General features: G+C 48.1%; 2 protein-coding genes across 4 annotated transcripts in view; one reads left to right on the top strand and one right to left on the bottom strand.

Moving 5' to 3' along the window:
* Positions 1 to 20,410, top strand: part of LOC129032731 (mucin-20-like) — a 31,322-nt gene extending 10,912 nt beyond the window's left edge. Inside the window, exons 4-5 of one of the 3 annotated variants that reach the window (XM_054480490.1) lie at positions 8,270 to 8,353; positions 20,329 to 20,410. The gene's annotated coding sequence lies outside the window, so the exon portion shown is untranslated. Of the gene's footprint in view, positions 1 to 1,547; positions 1,905 to 8,269; positions 8,354 to 20,328 lie in introns of those variants that run through there. The other 2 variants (XM_054480491.1, XM_054480489.2) reach the window with 2 other exon arrangements.
* Positions 15,887 to 20,592, bottom strand: part of LOC129033010 (mucin-4-like) — a 58,339-nt gene continuing 53,633 nt past the window's right edge. Inside the window, 3 exon segments of the mRNA XM_054480901.1 lie at positions 15,887 to 16,482; positions 18,169 to 18,331; positions 20,365 to 20,588. Coding sequence (XP_054336876.1) covers positions 16,278 to 16,482; positions 18,169 to 18,331; positions 20,365 to 20,588 — 592 coding nt within the window. The 3' untranslated portion in view covers positions 15,887 to 16,277.

Raw genomic sequence — 20,592 nt, 5'->3', positions numbered from 1 at the left:
GAGACACTGTCCCTCTTGCTGGTGAGTCACTATTGGATGCTGCCACAGCCAACGGGCATCACGCGGCCTGCGCACACGTTCACACAGGTTCTCGCTGCCTTTTTGTCTCACTGGACTTTTTGCTTCAGAGCCAAAGTCCTGAGTAGGAACATTCGATAGTCCGAGCTTAGCCCTTGTACTCCCATGAGCCCACAGCCAGGAGCCAGGGGTTGGGAAGAAGGGATATCTGCGTCCTTGGAGTTCTCTTAGCAGCAGCGAGACCCATCATGACTCCCACTGTAAGGAGTTCCCTAAACATGGCACGGGGTTCGACACCCAATGGCCAAATAAATGACAAATGCCCCTGGCACGTGATAATCAAAGTAGCGAGTGTGAATCCTTGTGGGAGAGGGAAGCCAGTTGCTTTTGTTTTGTTTTGTTTTGTTTTGTTTTCTGAGACTGAGTCTCACTCTGTCGCCCAGGCTGGAGTGCAGTGGTGCGATCTTGGCTCACCACAACCTCCACCTCCCAGGTTCAAGCCATTCTCCTGCCTCAACCTTCTGAGTAGCTGGGATTACAGGCCCGCACCACCATACCTGGCTAATTTTTGTATTTTTAGTAGAGATGGAGTTTCAGGTTTCAGCATCTTGGCCAGGCTAGTCTCAAACTCTTGACCTCGTGATCCACCTGCCTCAGCCTCCCAAAGTGCTGGGATTACAGTCGTTGAGTCATTGCGCCCAGCTGGGAAGCCAGTTTTGTTTTCTTTTTCTTTTTCTTTCCATTTTTCTTTTTCTTTTCTTTTCTTTTATTTTTCTTGAGACAGATTCTCGCTCTGTCATCCAGGCTGGAGTGCAACGGTGCAATCTCGGCTCGCTGCAACCTTTGCCTCCTGGATTCAAGCGATTCTCCTGCCTCAACCTCCCGAGTAGCTGGGATTACAGGTGCACACTACCACTCCTGGCTAATTTTTGTATTTTTAGTAGAGATGGGGTTTCTCCATGTTGGTCAGGCTGGTCTCAAACTCCTGGCATCAGGTGACCCACCCGCCTCTGCTTCCCAAAGCACCGGGATTATTGGCGTGAGCCACCGCACCCGGCCGGGAAGCCAGTTTTGAATCTCAGGTCTAAGCCCCCAAACCAGAAATGATTTCAGGAATCAGAAAAAACTGGGAGATCAGGAGCAGGTCAGGCAGCTGAGGCGCACTCACCAGGCCATGTGGGGTTGGGTGTCAGTTCTCATCTGGGGACAGCCCAATGGTTTGGGCTCAGGGATTAGACAATGAGCTTCGGAACCAGCTAGATCTGGGTGTGAATTCTAGTTCCCAACTGTGTGATCTTGGATGAGTTATTCCATGCGACTTTCATCCCTTATAAAATGAGGATCGTAACACCTGCTTTACAAGGTTGCTGTGAGGTTTAGATGACATAATGTGTGTAAGGCACCAGCCTGTGTCCAGCATGTAGGAGGCCCCGCATGCACTCTGCCCCACTGTCCCTTCCTGTCCTCTGCCTGTGGCAAGCTCATGGGCCAGATGGGCTGAAAGGACAGCTGGCTCCCTTGCTCTCCAGCTCCACCAGGAACTCCACGCCCATGCGCCTCACTTCCAGGTCTCCTTACTGCACGTCAGGAGAGGCTAACAGACATCAGCTGCAGCCAGGCATGTCCCGTACGCCAAAAGAGAGTGCTGCCCCTGGCCTGGGCACCCACCGACAGACTGCAGCTGCGTTACTGTGCTGAGAGGTACCCAGAAGGTTCCCATGAAGGGCAGCAGGTCCAAGCCCCTGACCCCAGATGTGGCAACAGGACCCTTGCTCATGTCCACCGGAGTGTATGTGTGGGGAGGGGCTTCACCTGTTCCCAGAGGTGTCCTTGGACTCACTTTGGCACATGTTCTGTGTTTCAGTAAAGAGAGACCTGGTCACCCATCTGTGTGCTTTCATCCTGTATTAGAATTCACACAGCGTGGCCCAGAGGCTGTCTTTTGATCTGCATGCTTTCGCCATTTTCACAGTAAGGGATTGTGTATAGTCTCACTGCTACCTCCTCCTTCCACTCCCCCAGGTCTTGGTTTGGACTTTGATGATAGCATTTGCTGAGACGGGCCTGGAGCCTGTTGAACAGCACGCTGCGGCAGGGCAGGGACCACCTTTGTTCATCTCAATATCCCCTGAACTAGCAGAGTGTCTGGCCTGTGGTGGGATTGCAGAGAATGTGGAATTGACCTAAATTTAAATTTCAAGTTCTGGACACAAGCCTCAATTATTCCTCTTATATGTTATAACTTACATGCTATTATTTTTAAAACATTAATATGGTTTACTTTTTATTATAAAAGTAAAACTTGGCCAGGCTCAGTGGCTCATGCCTGTAATACCAGCACTTTGGGAGGCTGAGGCCGGTGGATCACGAGGTCAGGAGTTTGAGACTAGCCTGGCCAACATGGTGAAACCCTGTCTCTACTAAAACCACAAAAATTAGCTGGGTGTGGTGGCAGGTGCCTGTAATCCCAGCTACCCAGGAGGCTGAGACAGGAGAATTGCTTGAACCCAGGAGGCGGAGGTTGCAGTGAGCCAAGATCCCACCACTGCCCTCCAGCCTAGGCAAAAGTCAAGACTCTGTCTCATAAATAAATAAATTTAAAATAAAAGTAAAACTTGTTTATGATTTCAAAATTTTGAAATATTCCAAAGACCAAGCAAAGTAAGAAGTAGGAAGAGGAGAAAGAAAAACTTTTCTATAATCCCACCTCTTAGATACAACGATTTATTTTTTAAAATTGAGACAGGGTCTCACTCTCACCCAAACTGCAGTGCAGTGGTGCCACCATGGCTCCCTGCAGCCTCCACCTCCCAGGCTCCAGTGATCCCCCCACCTCAGCCTCCTGAGGAGCTGGGACCACAGGTGCGCCACCACACCTGGCTAATTTTTGTGCTTTTTTTTTGTAAAAAAGGGGCTTTACCATGTTGACCAGGTTAGTCTCGATCTCCTGAGCTCAAGCAATCCTCCTGCCTCAGACTCACAAAGTGCTGGGATTACAGGCATGAGCCACTGTGCCCAGCCTTATATACAGCTATTATTATTAATGTATACTGTGTATTCAATTCAATTCTTAATCTCTCCACTTGGATGTTGATGAAATACATACCTCACATTCAACATTTCTTTCTTTTTTTTTTTGAGATGGAATGGAACCTGGCTCTGTCGCCCAGGCTGGAGTGCAGTGGCGTGACCTGGGCTCACTGCAAGCTCCGCCTCTTGGGTTCACATGGTTCTCCTGCCTCAGCCTCCTGAGTAGCTGGGACTACAGGTGCCACCACCATGCTCAGCTAATTTTTTGTATTTTTAGTAGAGATGGAGTTTCACCATGTCGGCCAGCCTGGTCTCAAACTCCTGACCTCAAGTGATCCACCCGCCTCAGCCTCCCAAAGTGCTGGGACTCCAGGCATGAGCACCGCTCCCAGCCTCCACATTTCTAAAATTGAAGTTCTGACCTTTTCTTCTGGACCTGCCCCACTTGCATCTTCCCTATCTCAGTTAACGTCAATTGCATCCTCCAGTTGCTCAAGCCGAAATCCTCGGCACCGTTCTTTATTCCCCCTCACATTTTGCACTGGGAAATTCTGCTGGCTCTACTGCCATCTAACTATGCCCAGAATGTGGCCCCTCCTCAGCATCTCCAGTGCTACCACCGAGATGGTCCACGACGTCATCATCTCTCACCTGCACTACTACAGGTCTCCCTGTTTCCAGCTCAGCCCCCACCCCAGTCTAGTCCCAGTGTCAGCCAGGGCTGTCTTTTCACAACATAAGGCAGACCACACCACTTCTTTGCTCCAATCCTCCCATTTCACTCAGAAGAAAAGCAGAGTTCTGACAACAGCTGCAAAGCCATGCATGACCTGCGCCCCTCCCCTGCCTCCTTAATTTGCTCACTGCACTGCAGCCACACGGATGTCTTTCTTGTCCCTTGAATGCACTGGGCCTGCTCTTGCCTTAGGACCTTTCTGTGCATTGCTTCGTCTGCTCAGAAGCCTTCTCCTCTACATATCCACTCGTCTAAACCCTCTACCTCCACCTTCACGCCCCTTCTCAGCGAGGTCTACGATGACTGTGTTGCCTACAAATTCAGTCTCCGCTTCTGTACTTTGATGTGCTTCATAGCGCTCATCACAATTGAACATCATACGTATCTTATTTGTTTTCTTTATTATCTGAGTCCCCCAACTAGAATGAAAGATTTTGCCCATTACGCTTTCCCTAGTGCCAACAACAGTACCTGGCACATACCAGGGGCTCAGTAAACATTTGTTAGATGAATGGAGGAAACAAGGAGACAATGTTGATGTTGCTGTTGCTGTGAGCACGGGGAGTCTGAACGTTTGACGGATCCCTTCCATTTCTGGAGTGGGGCGGAATGAGTTTCATAAAGTAGCCTGGACAAAAATAATTCGCTCATCTTGGCATATGTGTTGAGCACCTGCTACAGAAGAGAGACTGAGCTATGTGCCGTGGAGGATTCAAATCTGTCTCTGCTCCCAGAGATTGAAGTTAGACATGTACAGCAATAATAAGTTGAAAGAACTTATTTACACCACACATAGCAACAACAGGATGCTCTTAATATATAGAGAATTCTTACAGGGTAAGAAAAAAAAAAAAGACAAACACACCAGTAGAAAAATGGGTAAATGGCAACAGGTAATTCACAAAAGAAGAAATACAAATGTCCTCTCCTCCCGCCACCACCCCCCCATGAAAAAGAACGTGTGACTTCAGTAGCAAAAACAGGTCCATTAATACAGTGAGATATTGCTTATTGTATGTCTGTACTGATCTATACTTGGTGCTGGGCAAACGGGCATTCTTAAACACTCCTAGTAGGGCAGAAATTGGTACAACCTTTCCGGAGGACAATTTAACTGATTTATTTAAAGCCCGAAAAATGTACATATCTTTAACTCAGCAGTTTCATTACTGATTTATCTTAAGGAAGTAATTAAGAATCTGTGCCTAACTGTTTACAACAACTAATAGATGAAAAAGGCAAAACGAAACACAAATAACCTCAAATCTCCCCATGTAACAGTTTGCTTAAACACTGTAGTGTTATTTTACACAAGCTACAGAAGCGTTGTTGAAACATATATTTATTAGGATGGAAAAAAGTTCATGAAATGTTCTTTTATCTTCTTTTTTCTTAAAATGGAACTTAAAAAAATTTTTTTTAACTCCAAGCTACCTTTTACACCATCTGCAGAGCTTTACTCTCCCAAATCAAAGCTACTCCTGTTCCTACCTCCAGGATGAAATCCCCACCTTGGTATGCAAAGGTCTTCATGATATGGCCTCAGCCAACTACCTTAGCTCCAGGTCACGGCCCCATCTTCCATATCCTATGCTGCTTGCACAGGAAGCAGCTCGCTAACCCCAGGCACACCTGCTTTCATTTGGAGTGTCTGCCTATCCTGATTCCTCCCCCGGTCCCTTCACCTGGAAAACTCCTATTCATTCCTCAAAGCCTAGTTCAGATGGCACCTCTCCATGACTTCATCAGATTCCCTACAGAGGTGCTGATTTTCTGGTCTCTTTACTTGTGTTTCTGTTGTAACACTTAACATGCTGTACTATAATGTGCTTATTTTATTTACAAGTTTTTTACATTGTATGTGCTCTAGGACAAGCAGCCGGTAGTATTCACCTCTGTCATCACAGAAGATAGCGTGGAGCCCTCCACATGAGGGCACTGATGTGTTTGCTGAGTGACTGGGACAATGGTGGGCCACGTGAGCCCCAAAACTTTCAGTGGGCTCTGAAAGTTAAGAAAATGGCATTTGGTATTGAAGTCACACAAAATGTAAATTTAATGATATCATTGTTCTGAAGCTGCACTATAGTTAGGCATGAATGGAGAGCAGTTTACAAAAATGACAATAACACCACTGTTATATAAACCCAATTCTTAAATAGGTTTTCTCCTCTTGCTTTGTATCTCCTCAAATGGGTGATACCTAATACAGTAGCTCATGTAATCTTAATTACTACATATGAGGACACGGACATGTACATATAATGCTGATTACTGTTATTTTTGGAAGTAAAAAAATTGTAAAATTTGACTAGTTTAACAAATCTGTAAAATATAGGATACACAAATTAGAGGCTGGGTGTGGTGGCTCACGCCTGTAATCCCAGCACTTTGAGAGGCCGAGGCGGGCGGATCACTTGAGGCCAGAAGTTTGAGACCAACCTAGGCAACATGGTGAAATCCTGTCTCTACTAAAAATACACAAATTAGCTGGGTGTAGTGGCAGGTGTCTGTAATCCCAGCTACTCAGGAGGCTGAGGCAGGAGAATTGCTTGAACCTGGGAGGCAGAGGTTGCAGTGAGCTGAGATTACATCATTGCACTCCAGCCTGGTGACAGAGCGAGACCCTGTCTCAAAACATCAACAACAACAACAACACAAATTAGAAGCATTTGGGAACTAACGTGTATCATTATGATTGCCTGTGGGTGGGTGGGGGGAGAAGAAAGAGGAAGAGAGAGTGTGTGTGTGTGTGTGTGTGCACGCCTGTATTACTGGGGATAACCAAAGATAGCAGGAGTAATGTTACCAAGCCAACAGGAGACAGAAGTACCTGGAGAAAACTCTCCAGCTATTTAAGATTCTAAAGTGTGTGTATATGAGGTAAAAATGCCACATGTTTTATAAAGACAAATTTAAGCATGGACCTAAACAAGATGGCCTGTCTAAAGTCACCTGTGACTCGGCGTGAGCTCTGAGGCAGTGAAACTCCACAGCAATGATGAAGACAACGTGAGCTGGAACTTCTCTGACCAGAGACCTCATCTGAAGCTTCTGCCACAGCCAGTCCTGCCTTCATCCTTTGAGAGGGGGATTGGCCACCAAAGTATGCAGAGCATTTGAACGGAAACAAATTCCATGGGTGTGCCCCACACTTTAATAGTGGGCATCATATCACTTTCTGGTGCCAGTAAATGTGTAAAGGGGTGTCTCATGCCAGTGACCTATTACTCATCATCCCAGTCATTAAGCCACTTACTTCAGGCCTATGGGGAGTTTCTGGAAGGCTCCTTTGAAGCAGGGAAGAATGGGCAAGGGAGTCTGTGTATTTGGCTAAGCTTTGCCCCAGATAGCTCCCTTTGCCACTCCCGAGCCCACTGAAGTTGTCCCAGCTGCTGCCACCAGCAGGGGACGGGGGTCTGCACCCTTCTCTCTTCCAAGCAAACTCACACCTGGCACCCTGGGGAAGGGTCAGTCAGTTATTTTATTCCAGGGGCCAAAGCGACAGAATCCAGACCACTCGTAGCCAGGGAATGAGCTGACGAAAATGGATGGTTGTGTCCTTGTCCTTCTAACTGTCCCACTCATGAAGGGGAAGCTCCCTGTCCAGCTAGAGAAGGGTGTCCCCAGCTGCCCTCTCCTTTCCCAGGATGCCTCCTCCTCCTGTGTAGTCAGGGCCTCAGCGGCTTTGACTCACCAAGAAAACACAAGACGTCCACTTAAATGAGAACCTCGGATAAATGGTGAACACTTGAAAATATACAAGAATGTTCCAAATAGTTCATGGGATATCTTTAAACTAAAACAATTATTTGTGGTTAATCTGAAATTTAAGCTGGGCTTCTTGTATTTTCATTTGCTAAATTGGACGGCCCTACTTTTATTATTATTATTATTATTATTATTGTTATTGAGACCAAGTCTCGCTCTGTTGCCCAGGCTGGAGTGCAGTGGTGCCATCTCAGCTCACTGCAAGCTCTGCCTCCCGGTTTCAAGGGATTCTCCTGTCTCAGCCTCCCAAGTAGCTGGGATTACAGGTGTGCACCACCACACCCAGCTAATTTTTTATATTTTTGGTAGAAACGGGGTTTCACCATGTTGGTCAGGCTGGTCTTGAACTCCTGACCTCAGGTGACCTGCCTGCCTCAGCCTCCCAAAGTGCTGGGATTATAGGTGTGAGCCACCACACCTGGCCCAGACAGCCCTACTTTTAATGCATCCTCTCCCACGAGGGTCCCTGCCTCCTCTCTTCCCTCCAATCTGTGGGTCTCCTTCAGGGATAGCAAGCTCCTAACCCTCTCCCAGGTATTGGGCCTCTCCTCTGCCTCGGGAGGAGCTGTCCATCAAACACAGACTCTGTCCTCCCGCTCCCTCCATTGCTTAGTGTCCGAAGGTGGACGGGGGAGGAGGGACCTTGGGTTTGGGGTGGTTCTGCTCCCCACTCGCTACTTTGCTTTTGCTCTTTCTGGTTTCCCTTCTCCACAGTTGCTGACACAGGGCACCCACAGCGCTCACATACCTTCCACGGTGGGGGTGAATCCTTTGCCAATAGTGCCTGGTGCATTTCAGGTAAGTTGTAACTTTTGGACCTTCTGCTGTCTCTGACTTTGAGTCACATGACAAAGTCCTCATGGAATTGGGATTCCGGCGGCCAGGCGAGGGCGGTCTCACCAGCTGCTTCATGCCTGCGGGCCTCCCCCTTCCTCACAACTGACGGACGGTTGGCTCCCTAGCCGCCCCCTTAGTGCCATGTGTGCTTAATTCTTTTAAAAATTTAAATATATTAATTTTAAAATCATCTTTTAAATAATAAAATTTACTTTTTAGAGCAGTTTTGGGTTTACAGCAAAATTTTCCTGAGTGGAAAATACAGAAAGTTCCCATATACCCCCTGCCACACACGCGTATACCTATGGCCAGCCTCCCCCACCACCAATGCCCTGCACCAGGTGGCACATGTGTGACAGTCGATGCGTCCACGTCAACATATCCTCATCAAAGTCCAGAGTTGACAGCGCATTTTTGGCGTTGGATATTCTCCATTCTCTATTCAACAATGTATCGGCTGGCCAGGCGCAGTGGCTCATGCCTGTAATCCCAGCACTTTGGGAGGTCGAGGGGGGTGGATCTCTTGAGATCAGGAGTTCTAGACCAGCCTGGCCAACATGGTGAAAACCCATTTCTACTAAAAATACAAAAATTAGCCGGGTGTGGTGGTGCACACCTGTAATCCCAGCTACACGGAAGGCTGAGGCAGGAGCACTGCTTGAGCCTGGGAGGCGGTGGTTGCAGCGAGTCGAGATCACACCACTGCACTCCATCCTGGGTGACAGAGTGAGACTCAGTCTCAAAAAATAAAATAACATAAATGTTTCTGCCATTGTAGCATCATACAGAAAAATAACTAGTTTCCATGCCCTAAAAATCCTCTGTGCTTCACTTATTCATCCCCAACCCCTGGCAACCACTGATCTTTTCACTGTCTTCATAGTTTTACCTTTTCCAGAGTGTCATATAATTGCAGTTGTAAGGTAAATAGACTTTTCAGATTGCTTCTTTCACATAGTATATGCATTTAAATTTTCTGTATGTATTTTCATGGCTGTGTAGTTCATTTCATTTTAGCACTGAATAATATTCCATCGTCTGAATGTACCATAGATTATTTACTCGTTCACCTGCTGAAGGACATCTTGGTTGCTTCCAAGTTTTGGCAATTATGAATAAAGCTGCTATAAATTATGAATAAAGCTGCTATAAACCTCCATATGCAGGTTTTCGTGTGGACAAAAACGTTTTCTGTCCCTTTGGGTAAATACCAAGGAGTGTGATTGCTGGACTGCATAGTAAGAGTATGGTTTAGTTTGGTAAGAAACTGCCAAATTGCGGGCACCTGTGGTTCCAGATACTCAGGAGGCTGAGGCAGGAGAATCGCGTGAACCCGGAAGGCGGAGCTTGCAGTGAGCCGAGTTCGCGCCACTGCACTCCAGCCTGGGTGACAGAGCCAGACTCCATCTCCAAAAAAAAAAAGAAACTGCTGAATTGTCTTCCAAAGTGGTTGTACCATGTTGCCTTCCCACCAGCAATGAAGGAGGGTTCCTGTTGCTCCACATCCTGAACAGCATTTGAAGTTTTCAGCGCTGTGGATTTTGATCATTCTTTTGTTCTTTTTCCTTTGAGACAGGGTCTCACTCCATTGCTCAGGCTGGAGTGAAGGCTGGATCACGGCTCACTGCAGCCTCAACCTCCTGGGCTCAAGCAATCCTGCCACCTCAGCCTCCAGAGTAGCTGGGACCACAGCCACATGCTACCGTGCCCATATAATTTTTTAATGTTTTGTAGAGATGGGATCTTGCTTTGTTGCCCAGGCTGGTCTCAAACTCCTGGGCTCCAGTGATCCTCCTGCTTCAGCCTCCCAAAGTGCTGGGAGTACAGGTGTGAGCCACAGTGCCTGGCGATTGTGTTCATTCTAACAGGTGTGTATTGAGTACAGGTGTGAGCCACGGTGCCTGGCGATTGTGGTCATTCTAACAGGTGTGTATTGAGTACAGGTGTGAGCCACAGTGCCTGGCGATTGTGTTCATTCTAACAGGTGTGTATTGAGTACAGGTGTGAGCCACGGTGCCTGGCGATTGTGGTCATTCTAACAGGTGTGTATTGAGTACAGGTGTGAGCCACGGTGCCTGGCGATTGTGGTCATTCTAACAGGTGTGTATTGAGTACAGGTGTGAGCCACGGTGCCTGGCGATTGTGGTCATTCTAACAGGTGTGTATTGAGTACAGGTGTGAGCCACGGTGCCTGGCGATTGTGGTCATTCTAATGGCTGTGTATTGGTTTCACGTCATTTGCGGTTCCCTAATGACATATGATGTTGAACATCTTTGTAGATGCTTATGTGCCATGTGAATATCTTCTTTGGTGATATGTATGTTCAGTTTTTTTACCCATTTAAAAAACTGGGTTGTTCATTTTCTTATTGTTGAGTTGTAAGAGTTATTTGTATATTTAATTAATTAATTAATATTATTTTTTGAGACAGAGTCTCACTCTGTTGCCCAGGCTGGCGTGCAGTGGTGCAATCTCAGCTCACTGCAATCTCTGCCTCCTGGGTTCAAGCAATTATCCTGCCTCAGCCTCCTGAGTAGCTGGGATTACAGGCGTCTGCCACCATGCTTGGCTAATTTTTGTATTTTTAGTAGAGACAGGGTTTCACCATGTTGGCCAGGCTGGTCTCCAACGCCTGACCTCAAGTGATCCGCCTACCTCAGCCTCCCAAAGTGCTGGGATTTCAGGTCTGAGCCAGTGCACCCGGCTCTTTGTATATTTTAGATAAAAGTCTTTAATCAGATGGGACTTTTGCAAATATTTTCATTCTCTTGCCATTGCCTTTCACAGAGAAGAAGTTTTTAATGTTAATGAAGTTCAGCTCATCAATTATTTCCTTCATGGATCATGCCCTTGCTATTGTATCTAAAAAGTCATCACCATACTCAAGGTCATTTAGATTTTCTCCTGTGTTATCTTCTGGGAGTCTTACAGTTTTGCATTTTATTGAGGTTTATGATTCATTTTGAGTTTTTATGAAAGGCATAAGGTCTGTGTCTAGATTTTTTTTTTTTTTTTTTTTTTGCTTGTAGATGTCCGGTTGTCCCAGCATCATTTATTGAAAACACTATCTCTGCTCCATTGTGTGGCCCCTGCTGCTTTGTCAAAGATCAGTTGACACATTTATACAGGTCCATTAGAAATATTACTTTTAATATTCTGGGCTCTCTATTCTGTTCCATTGATCTGTTTTTCATTCTTTTGCCAGTATCATGCTGTTTTCATGACTATAGCTTTAGAATAAGCCTTGAAGTCAGGTGGTATCAGTCCTCTGACTGTTCTCCATCAATATTGATTTGGCTATTTTGGATCTTTTGCCTCTCCACATAAACTTTAGAGCCAGTTTATCAATATTTACAAATAACTTCCTGGGATTTTGATTAAGATTGTGTTATTATGTAGAATCTGTAGATCAAGTTGGCTATCTTGATCTGCTGCTATCTTGATAATATTGAGAACTGCTATCTTAATATTGAGTCTTCTGGCCTGGTGTGGTGGCTCACACCTGTAATCCCAGCATTTCAGGAGGCCGAGGTGGGTAGATCACCTGAGGTCAGGAGTTTGAGATCAGCCTGGCCAAAATGCCGAAACCCTATCTCTACTAAAAATAAAAAAAAATTAGCCAGGCGTGGTGGCGGGAGCCTGTAATCCCAGCTACTCATGAGGCTGAGGCAAGAGAATTGCTTGAACCCGAGAGGCTGAGGTTGCAGTGAGCTGAGATGGCACCACTGCACTCCAGCCTGGGTGACAGAGGGAAACTCTGTCTCAAAAAAAAAAAAAAAAAAAAAGTGAGTCTTCTTGTTCATAAACATAGAATGTCATCCCATTTATGAAGTTCTTTGATATCTTTCATCAGAGTTTTATAGTTTTTCTCATATAGCTCTTGTACATATTTTGTTACATTTACACCTCAGTATTTCATTTTGGGGGATGCTAATGTAAATGGTAATATGTATTTAATTTTATTATTAGTTTTTCTTTTTTCGTTTCCTGTCTTGCTCAAATGTTTTTAATTCTAAATTCCAGTTGTTCTTTGCTGGCACACACGAAAGCCGTTGACGCTGGGACACTAACCTTATATCATGAAACTTGGCTGAAATTGCTTCTTTGTTCTGGGTTTTTTTCCTTTTGTCAACTCTTAGATTTTTTTACATAGATGATTGTGTCATCTGTGAACAAAGCAGTTCTATTTCTTCCTTTTTATTCTGTATACCTTTTATTTCCCTTTTGTGTCTAGTTGCATTGGCCAAGACCTCCAGCAGGATGTTGAGAATTGATGGTGAGAGGGGACATTCTTGCCTTGTTCCTAATCTTAGGGGAAAGCATCTAGTTTCTCACTGTTAAAGATGATGTTAGCTGTAGGTTTTTGTAGATATTCTTTTATTTATTTATTTATTTTTTGAGACAGAGTCTCACTATGTCGCCCAGGCTGGAGTACAGTGGCGTGATCTTGGCTCACTGCAACCTCTGCCTCCTGGGCTGATTCTCCTGCCTCAGCCTCCCAAGTAGCTGGGACTACAGGTGCCGGCCACCATGCCCAGCTAATTTTTGTATTTTTAGTAGAGATGGGGTTTCACCATGTTGGCCAGGCTGGTCTCGAACTCCTGACCTTGTGATCCATCCGCCTCAGCCTTCCAAAGTGCTGGGATTACAGGCGTCAGCCACCACACCCGGCTAAGTTTTTGTAGATATCCTTTATCAAGTTGAGGAAGTTCCTATTTCTAATTTACTGGGAGTTTTTTTTTTTTTTTTTTTATCATGAGCAGGGTTGGATTTTGTCAAATGCTTTTCCTATGTCCACTGATATGATCATGTGATTTTTCTCTCTTTTTTTTTTTTTTTTTTTTTGAGACAGAGTCTCGCTCTGTTGCCCAGGCTGGAGTGCAGTGGCGTGATCTCGGCTCACTGCAATCTCCACCTCCTGGGTTCACACCATTCTCCTGCCTCAGCTTCCCGAGTAGCTGGGACTACAGGCGCCCGCCACCACACCCAGCTAATTTTTTGTGTTTTTAGTAGAGACGGAGTTTCACCGTGTTAGCCAGGATGGTCTCGATCTCCTGACCTCGTGAACCGCCTGCCTCGGCCTCCCAAAGTGCTGGGATTACAGGCATGAGCCACCGCGCCTGGCCAATCATGTGATTTTTCTTCTCTAGCCTGTTGATGTAACGGATTGCATTAGCTGATTTTTGAATATTGAACCAGTCTTGCATACCTGGGATAAATCTCCGTTGGTCATGGCCTATAATTCTTTTTACATATTGTTGAACTGTATTTGCTAATATTTTGTTGGTAATTTTTGCATCTATGTGAAAGATATTGGTCTATAGTCATCTTGTAATGTCTTTGTCTAGTTTTGGCATTAGGGTGACAGTGACAAATGACTTAGGAAGTATTCCTCCTGCTTCTATCTTCTGGAAAAGATTGCAGAAAATAGATATTATTTCCCCTTAAATATTTGGTAAAATTCACCAGCGAACTCATCTGTGCTGTATGCTCTCTTCTTGATGAATGAATGCTGTGACTACAGTTTTGTATGGAGACTTCATTACATTTCACTTTGGGGTGTGTGAGGGTAAAGCTACAGCTTTGTACATAGGAGAGTGGCTTCACCTATTGGGAGAAGTCATTCTCCATGTAAGTTTGGAGTCTGCTCAGATCAAAGACTGTGAAGGTTAATACTGAGTGTCAACTTGATTGGACTGAAGGATGCAACGTATTGTTCCTGGGTGTCTCTCTGTGAGGGTGTTGGCAACGGAGACTAATATTTGAATCAGTGGACTGGGAGAGGCAGACTCACTCTCAGTCTGGGTAGACACAATCTAATCAGCTGCCAGCGTAGCCAGAATAAAGCAGGCAGAGGAATGTGGAAGGATCACACTGGCTAAGACTTCCAGCCTTCATCTTTCTCTCGTGCTGGATCCTTCCTGCCCTCGAACATCGGACTTCCAGTTCTTCAGCTTTTGGACTCTTGGATTTATACTGGTGGTTTGTCAGGGGCTGTTGGGCCTTCGGCCACAGACTTAAGGCTGCACTGTCGGCTTCCCTACTTTTGAGATCTTGGGATTCAGACTAGCTTCCCTGCTTCTCAGCTTGCAGACGGCCTATTGTGGATCTCACCTTGTGATCGTGTGAGTTGATACTCCTTCATAAACTCCCCTTTATATATACATCTATCCTGTTAGTCCTGACCCTCTAGGGAACCCTAATTCAAAGATTTTATATATATATATATATTTTTTTTTTTTTTTTTTGAGACAGAGTCTTGCTCTGTTGCCCAGGCTGGAGTGCAGTGGCACAATCTCAGCTCACTGCAACCTCCGCCTCCTGGGTTCAAGAGATTCTCCTGCCTCAGCCTCCTGAGCAGCTGGGATTACAGGCATGTGCCACCATGCCCAGCAAATTTTTGTATTTTAGTAGAGACAGGGTTTCACTATGTTGGCCAGGCTGGTCTCAAACTCCTGGCCTCAAGTGATCTGCCCGCCTCGGCCTCCCAAAGTGTTGGGATTACAGGCGTGAGCCACCGTGCCCAACCAAAGATATTCCTTTGGGAGCTTCCTTCAGCAGCACTTACCCACCCGCAGGAATGAGCTTGAACACCTGCTTTGTACCATATGACCTCCTTTCTGACCCATGACTGCATTTTATTGGACCAGGCATAAACAACTGATGTAAATTGGACCAGTCAGATTCTCTCTTCAGGGATTTGGGATTTAGAACTAAGAGGCAGCTACCTAGTTTCTGCATAAAGTTGGAATTGAGATTTTCTAGACACAGGAATTGTGGACCAATTGTGTTGGAGTTATTACACCAGATAGGTGTAAAAGTCCTGCCTGCTGAGAGGATTATGTGGAAGCTGATCAGGTTGCTGGGGACAAGTGGAGGCAGGGTAGAGGTGAAGGGCTGTGGGATGGAGAACCTCAGAAGACTCCATCCGGGGTCCAGGAAAGGACAGAGAAGGTACATTAGGGATCGGGTCCTCCAGATCCAAGGGTGGGGTGATGGCAGGTTTCTTGAGTTGGTCCCTGGAATTGGAGCTGAAATGGTTTAATACCTCTTCCATGAAACACAGGTGGTGGGGACAGCCACTAGACAGAAAAACACACTGTACATTGATCCTTTTATGACTTTTGTGAAATTGATGGACAGGCAGGCAGGGAGGGGTCCTGGGAGAGAGTCTGGGGCACTCCATCTTGGGGTATCTCTTTCGCTCTCCTCCTTAGCGGGCGAAGCTTTGGCCTGTGCTGGGGAGGGGGAAGAAGAAGGTGATGTGGAGCATGAAGCAAGGTTGGGGTGCAGCAGCTGAGGGTTTCCAGCATGGGTAACCGCGCTGATTAGGACTGGATCCAGCTGCCCGTACTGCTCCACCGCCTGCCCAGCACTTAACCTCCACACACTGTGCCCTCTGATGGTTGGGAGAAGCCTGTGCCCAGCTCTTCGGCCACCAGAAGAAAATCAGGAATGGAATTCCTGGTTTTGAAGACACAAAAGGTCAGAGAGACTTTATTTAAATAGAGTTTAATTTGAAGTAAACCAGAGAGTTTTGTGTGCAGAAGCATTTTGCTTAACTTAGGGCCATCACCGCATTATGAACTCGTGTGTGTGTGTGTGTGTGTGTGTGCACGCGCGCGTGCACAGGCTAGTGTCCTTCTGTGGGTGTGTCTGCGTAAGGACCCATCCATGCATGTTTGATCTTTATGGCCTCCCCCTGTGCACCTGCGCCTATGGATAAGGTATAGTCTTGTCTTGATTCCCGGTATTCATTCTCCTTGAAGAATCCTGACAGGCTTCAGTCCCCTTCCCTTTTCCAGTCTCCCAAAAGCAATGGCGCCTTAAGTGTGTGGTGAGGATGAGGTGGGTCTTGAGGTAGCCTAGGCCACAGCTGCCCCTTCAAGGCAAGGCCTCAGCTGAGTTCAGGAAATAGGAGAACCTGGCCCTGGAGCAACCCCAAAAACGCAGGACCACGAACGTCCCGACCCCCAGCAGCAAGAGGCCGCCCAGGGCCCCAAAGAAGATGCCGAAGAACGCGTCGAGTTTCATGCTCAGGTGCTCACAGTGCTCGCCCCAGGCCGTGTAGATGGAGAAGGACACACAGCTGGGGACCAAGAGAGAGAGAGACAGGTGGTCAGAGGTGGGAGCTCAGCCTCCCAGCCCCTTCTCTTCTGCTGGGGAAAAAGAGGTTCTGTAGGAGAGGCTGGGCTCGCCCCACTCTCCGGAGAGACTGAGTCAGCCCTGAGGCCGTGCTGAAGTGAGACCACCGGGCAAAGGAGGCACGTGTGGGCTTTAAAAACATGGGCCTGGGCCGGCGCGGGGGCTCACGCCTGTAATCCCAGCACATTGAGAGGCTGAGGCGGGCGGATCACTTGAGGTCAGGGGTTCGAGACCAGACTGGCCAACATGGTGAAACCCCATCTCTACTAAAAATACAAAATTATCCAGGCGTGGTGGTGCGCACCTGTAGTCCCAGCTACTAGGGAGGTGAGGCAGAATAGCTTGAACCTGGGAGGTGGAGGTTGCAGTGGGCCGAGATTGCAACACTGCACTCCAGCCTGGGGGACAGAGCAAAACTCCGTCTCAAAAAAAAACCAAAAACCTTGTGTGAATTCAGCTGCACGTGCAGTCAGCTGCACCTGGGCAGCAGGGATGCCGGCCACAGATGCGCAGTCACACCCCCGGCCCCAGCCCGGCCCCGCCCCGCCCCGCCCCGCCCCGCCCCCAGCCCCAGCCCCAGCCCCAGCCCCAGCCCCAGCCCGGCCCCGTCCCGCCCCCGGCCCCGGCCCCGCCCCGGCCCCGCCCCGGCCCCGGCCCCGCCTCGCCCGGAGAGCTGGGCCCCGCCCCTCCCCGGCCCCGCCCCGCCCGGAGAGCTGGGCCCCGCCCCTCCTTGCCCCGCTCGCGCTCCGCCCACCCCCTCCTTCGGCGGGATCTGGAACTGCAGCTGGCGGAGAGCTCCCAGACCAGGCCTGCGTGGGGCCGCGGCTTCCCGCGCTGTTAACCAGCGGAGCCCCGGGGACTGCTGATGAGGGCAGGGGCAAAGGCGCCTCGCTTGACTGAGGGGCAGGGCTGGCCCAGACACAAGACTGCAGGTTCTTTTCCCACAGGGAGACAGCAGGGAAGCAGCAGCCAGATCAGGTGGGAGGGTTTGACTTTGGGCCCTGGCGCGGTGGCTCACGCCTGTAATCTCAGCACTTTGGGAGGCCAAGGTGGACGCATCACCTGAGGTCAGGAGTTCGAGACCAGCCTGACCAACATGGCGAAACCCCGTCTCTACTAAAAATGCAAAAATCAGCTGGGCGTGGTGGTGCGTGCCTGTAGTCCCCACTACTCGGGAGGCTGAGGCAGGAGAATCGCTTGAACCCGGGAGAAGGACGTTGCAGTGAGCCGAGAACGCACCACTGCACTCCAGCCTGGGCGACAGATGACACTCCATCTCAAAACATAAAAATGTAAAAAATGTTTGGCTTTGGAAACCATGCCCTGCTGCTTAACCTACTGCGTCCCGGGGCAGCTTCCTTGTCATCTCTAAGCTGCAGTTTTCTCATCTTCGAAATGGTTCTGATCCCCTCTGTCGCTCTTTTGGGTTTCAGAGTTTGTAATATAGCGCCTTTATTCTCCACACAGAGCAGGCACTCACAGCTCTCCTTTTCCACTGTCCCCTCTTCCCTGGTCTCTGATCTCTCTCATTACAAAGGGAGCCATCCTAATTCCTGGACCCCTTGCAGTGTCTTGCCCAGCTTGGGTTCCCCAGCACTGTCATCCACCTCCTGGCCACAGCCCTATGCACCTGCAGCGGGGCCCACTGGGCAGGTGCTGGCACTGGCCTCCATGGTGACAGTAGCCCCTACTGCACGGGGACACGCAGGTGAAGCCGCTCTGGGGGCTGTAGACCAGGTCGTAGCCCTTGTAGCCAATGCATTTGAAGTAAGCCTTCAGCGTGCTCACGTTCACTGTCGGGAAGGACACAGATTAACACAGAAAGCAACTGATGAATACTAAATCAATACCTTTTCAGCCACGAATTCCTTTTCGGGTGTTTATCCTGAGAAATAATTAAAGAAGTGCACAGATACGTATGTCCCTGGACATTCAGATCAGCGTGGTGGATAACAGTAACAACGTTTCAGAAGTGGGGTCTGGTTAAGTAAACTACTGCACATACTTACCAAGGGATGGTGGTTCCCATGGAAAAAGTTTCCTAGGGAAAAAGATTCCTATGGAAAAAGTTTCCTATGGAAAATGCTTTCCTGAAGAGCACATGCTTTGAGGGTGGCCAGACCTGGGTGGAAACTGAAACTCTACTAGTAACTAGATGTGGAATTCAGGGAACATTCCTTCGCTCTTTCAGCTTCAGTTTCCTTATCTTTAAAAGGAAATGATCATAATAGCACTTATGCTGCTGTGAGATTTAAATGAGATAATGTGTCCACAGTACTCAGTACACTGCCTGACACACAGTAAGCACTCAAAGAATGGTAATGATTATTATAATGTATTTTAAAATGTGACACTATATTCAAACATAACATTATAATATGTCGAATGGGAATATGGACACAATATATGAGACAATCTCTTCACAATTGTTTAACGAGCAGGTTATCCAACATTATGAATGATTTGATCCTTCAATAAAAAATGGATGTATGAAGGTTCCTAGGCATAAGAGAAAGTTCAGAAGGATATGTACGAAATATTGTTGTCTCTCTGGGGATTGGGATTACTGGGTTTTTCCTCTTTTCTTTTTGTTAAGTTTGTGTTTCCTAAAGTTTCTGCAATAAGCATACGATGCTTGTATAATAAAAATTATAGGTTTTCCTTAATTGCATAGTCAGGGCTTGCCTCCCTGCGCCACCTACCCCAACTCCCCAACATACAGTAGTTCTGAGGGATTTCACCCACTGCTCCGGGAGAGAGCTGGCTTAGCCTGGATTCTGGGAGAAGCTCTTGCTTGGTCCCAGACCCAAGTAAAACAGCAGTTTCTGTTGTGTTTGAGGCGGCCCCTGCCCTGTTCTCTGCCCTATACAGAAAATAGGATGTGTTATTCCTTTGTTTCTCTGACAAGCTTGCCAACTTATTCCTGTTCCGGGAGAACCAGGGGCTGTCAGCACTGAAAGGGGGCTCAGAAATCCCATCTCATTTTCAGATGGGGGTGCTGAGGCCTAGCCTGGGGAAGGTGCTTGGGGGTGTTGAGGCCTGGCCTGGCCTGGGGAAGGTGCTTGGAGGTGTTGAGGCCTGGCCTGGGGAAGGTGCTTGGGGGTGTTGAGGCCTGGCCTGGCCTGGGGAAGGTGCTAGGGGGTGTTGAGGCCTGGCCTGGCCTGGGGAAGGTGGTGGGGGGTATTGAGGCCTGGCCTGGGGAAGGTGGTGGGGGGTATTGAGGCCTGGCCTGGCCTGGGGAAGGTGCTTGGGGGCGTTGAGGCCTGGCCTGGGGAAGGTGGTGGGGGGTGTTGAGGCCTGGCCTGGGGAAGGTGCTGGGGAGTATTGAGGCCTGGCATGGCCTGGGGAAGGTGCTGGGGGGTGTTGAGGCCTGGCCTGGCCTGGGGAAGGTGCTTGCACAGGGTGACATCATTTCAGGGAGTAGTTGCCTCTGTCCCTGGCTAGTCTCCAGTCTCCAGCTTCATATCCTCCCGCTGGAGGGCAGAGACGATGGGGGTGTCCCTGTGTATGTTTAAGTGCAATGGCATTTTAAGAAAACTATTAGCAATTTTATGAAAATAAATTGCTGCTGTTTTATTAGCAGCCATAGTCAGCAAGTACCCTGGCTGGGAATTTTCTCCGTGAAGCTGTGTACGTGTGACTGCGTTAGCAGCGCTGGCTGCTCCTGCTCTTGAATCTAACAAGCGGCTGGATAAAATGTTCACGTTTTCGCTCAAAACCAAACAAACAGAAAAACTCAATTAGCTTGTTTGTGTGGGCTGAAGCACCTCTGTTTACCCGCCCCCCGCAGTGACCCCCATAGTGTCCCCGGAATGGACGGACTCACGGGCTGTCACATCGCGCACGTCTTCCCTGGAGATGGGCTGGAAGACCACGTCGTTCCTGGGCTCCTCACTCCTCCATGGAACGTGGTATAAGAACGCCTCCACCACGGCGGCCAGCAGCTGGTTGTTCAGGAAGTTGATGACGGGGCCCCAAGGACGGTACTGGAACTCCGAGATGACCATCCACTGTTGAATGGGGCTTCCCGAGGCCGGTGCTGGGGAATCACTGT

The sequence above is a fragment of the Pongo pygmaeus genome, chromosome 2 (genome assembly GCF_028885625.2).
Source record: "Pongo pygmaeus isolate AG05252 chromosome 2, NHGRI_mPonPyg2-v2.0_pri, whole genome shotgun sequence".
NCBI classification, from domain to species: Eukaryota; Metazoa; Chordata; class Mammalia; order Primates; family Hominidae; genus Pongo; species Pongo pygmaeus.
This window is presented reverse-complemented; position numbering and strand designations above follow the sequence as displayed.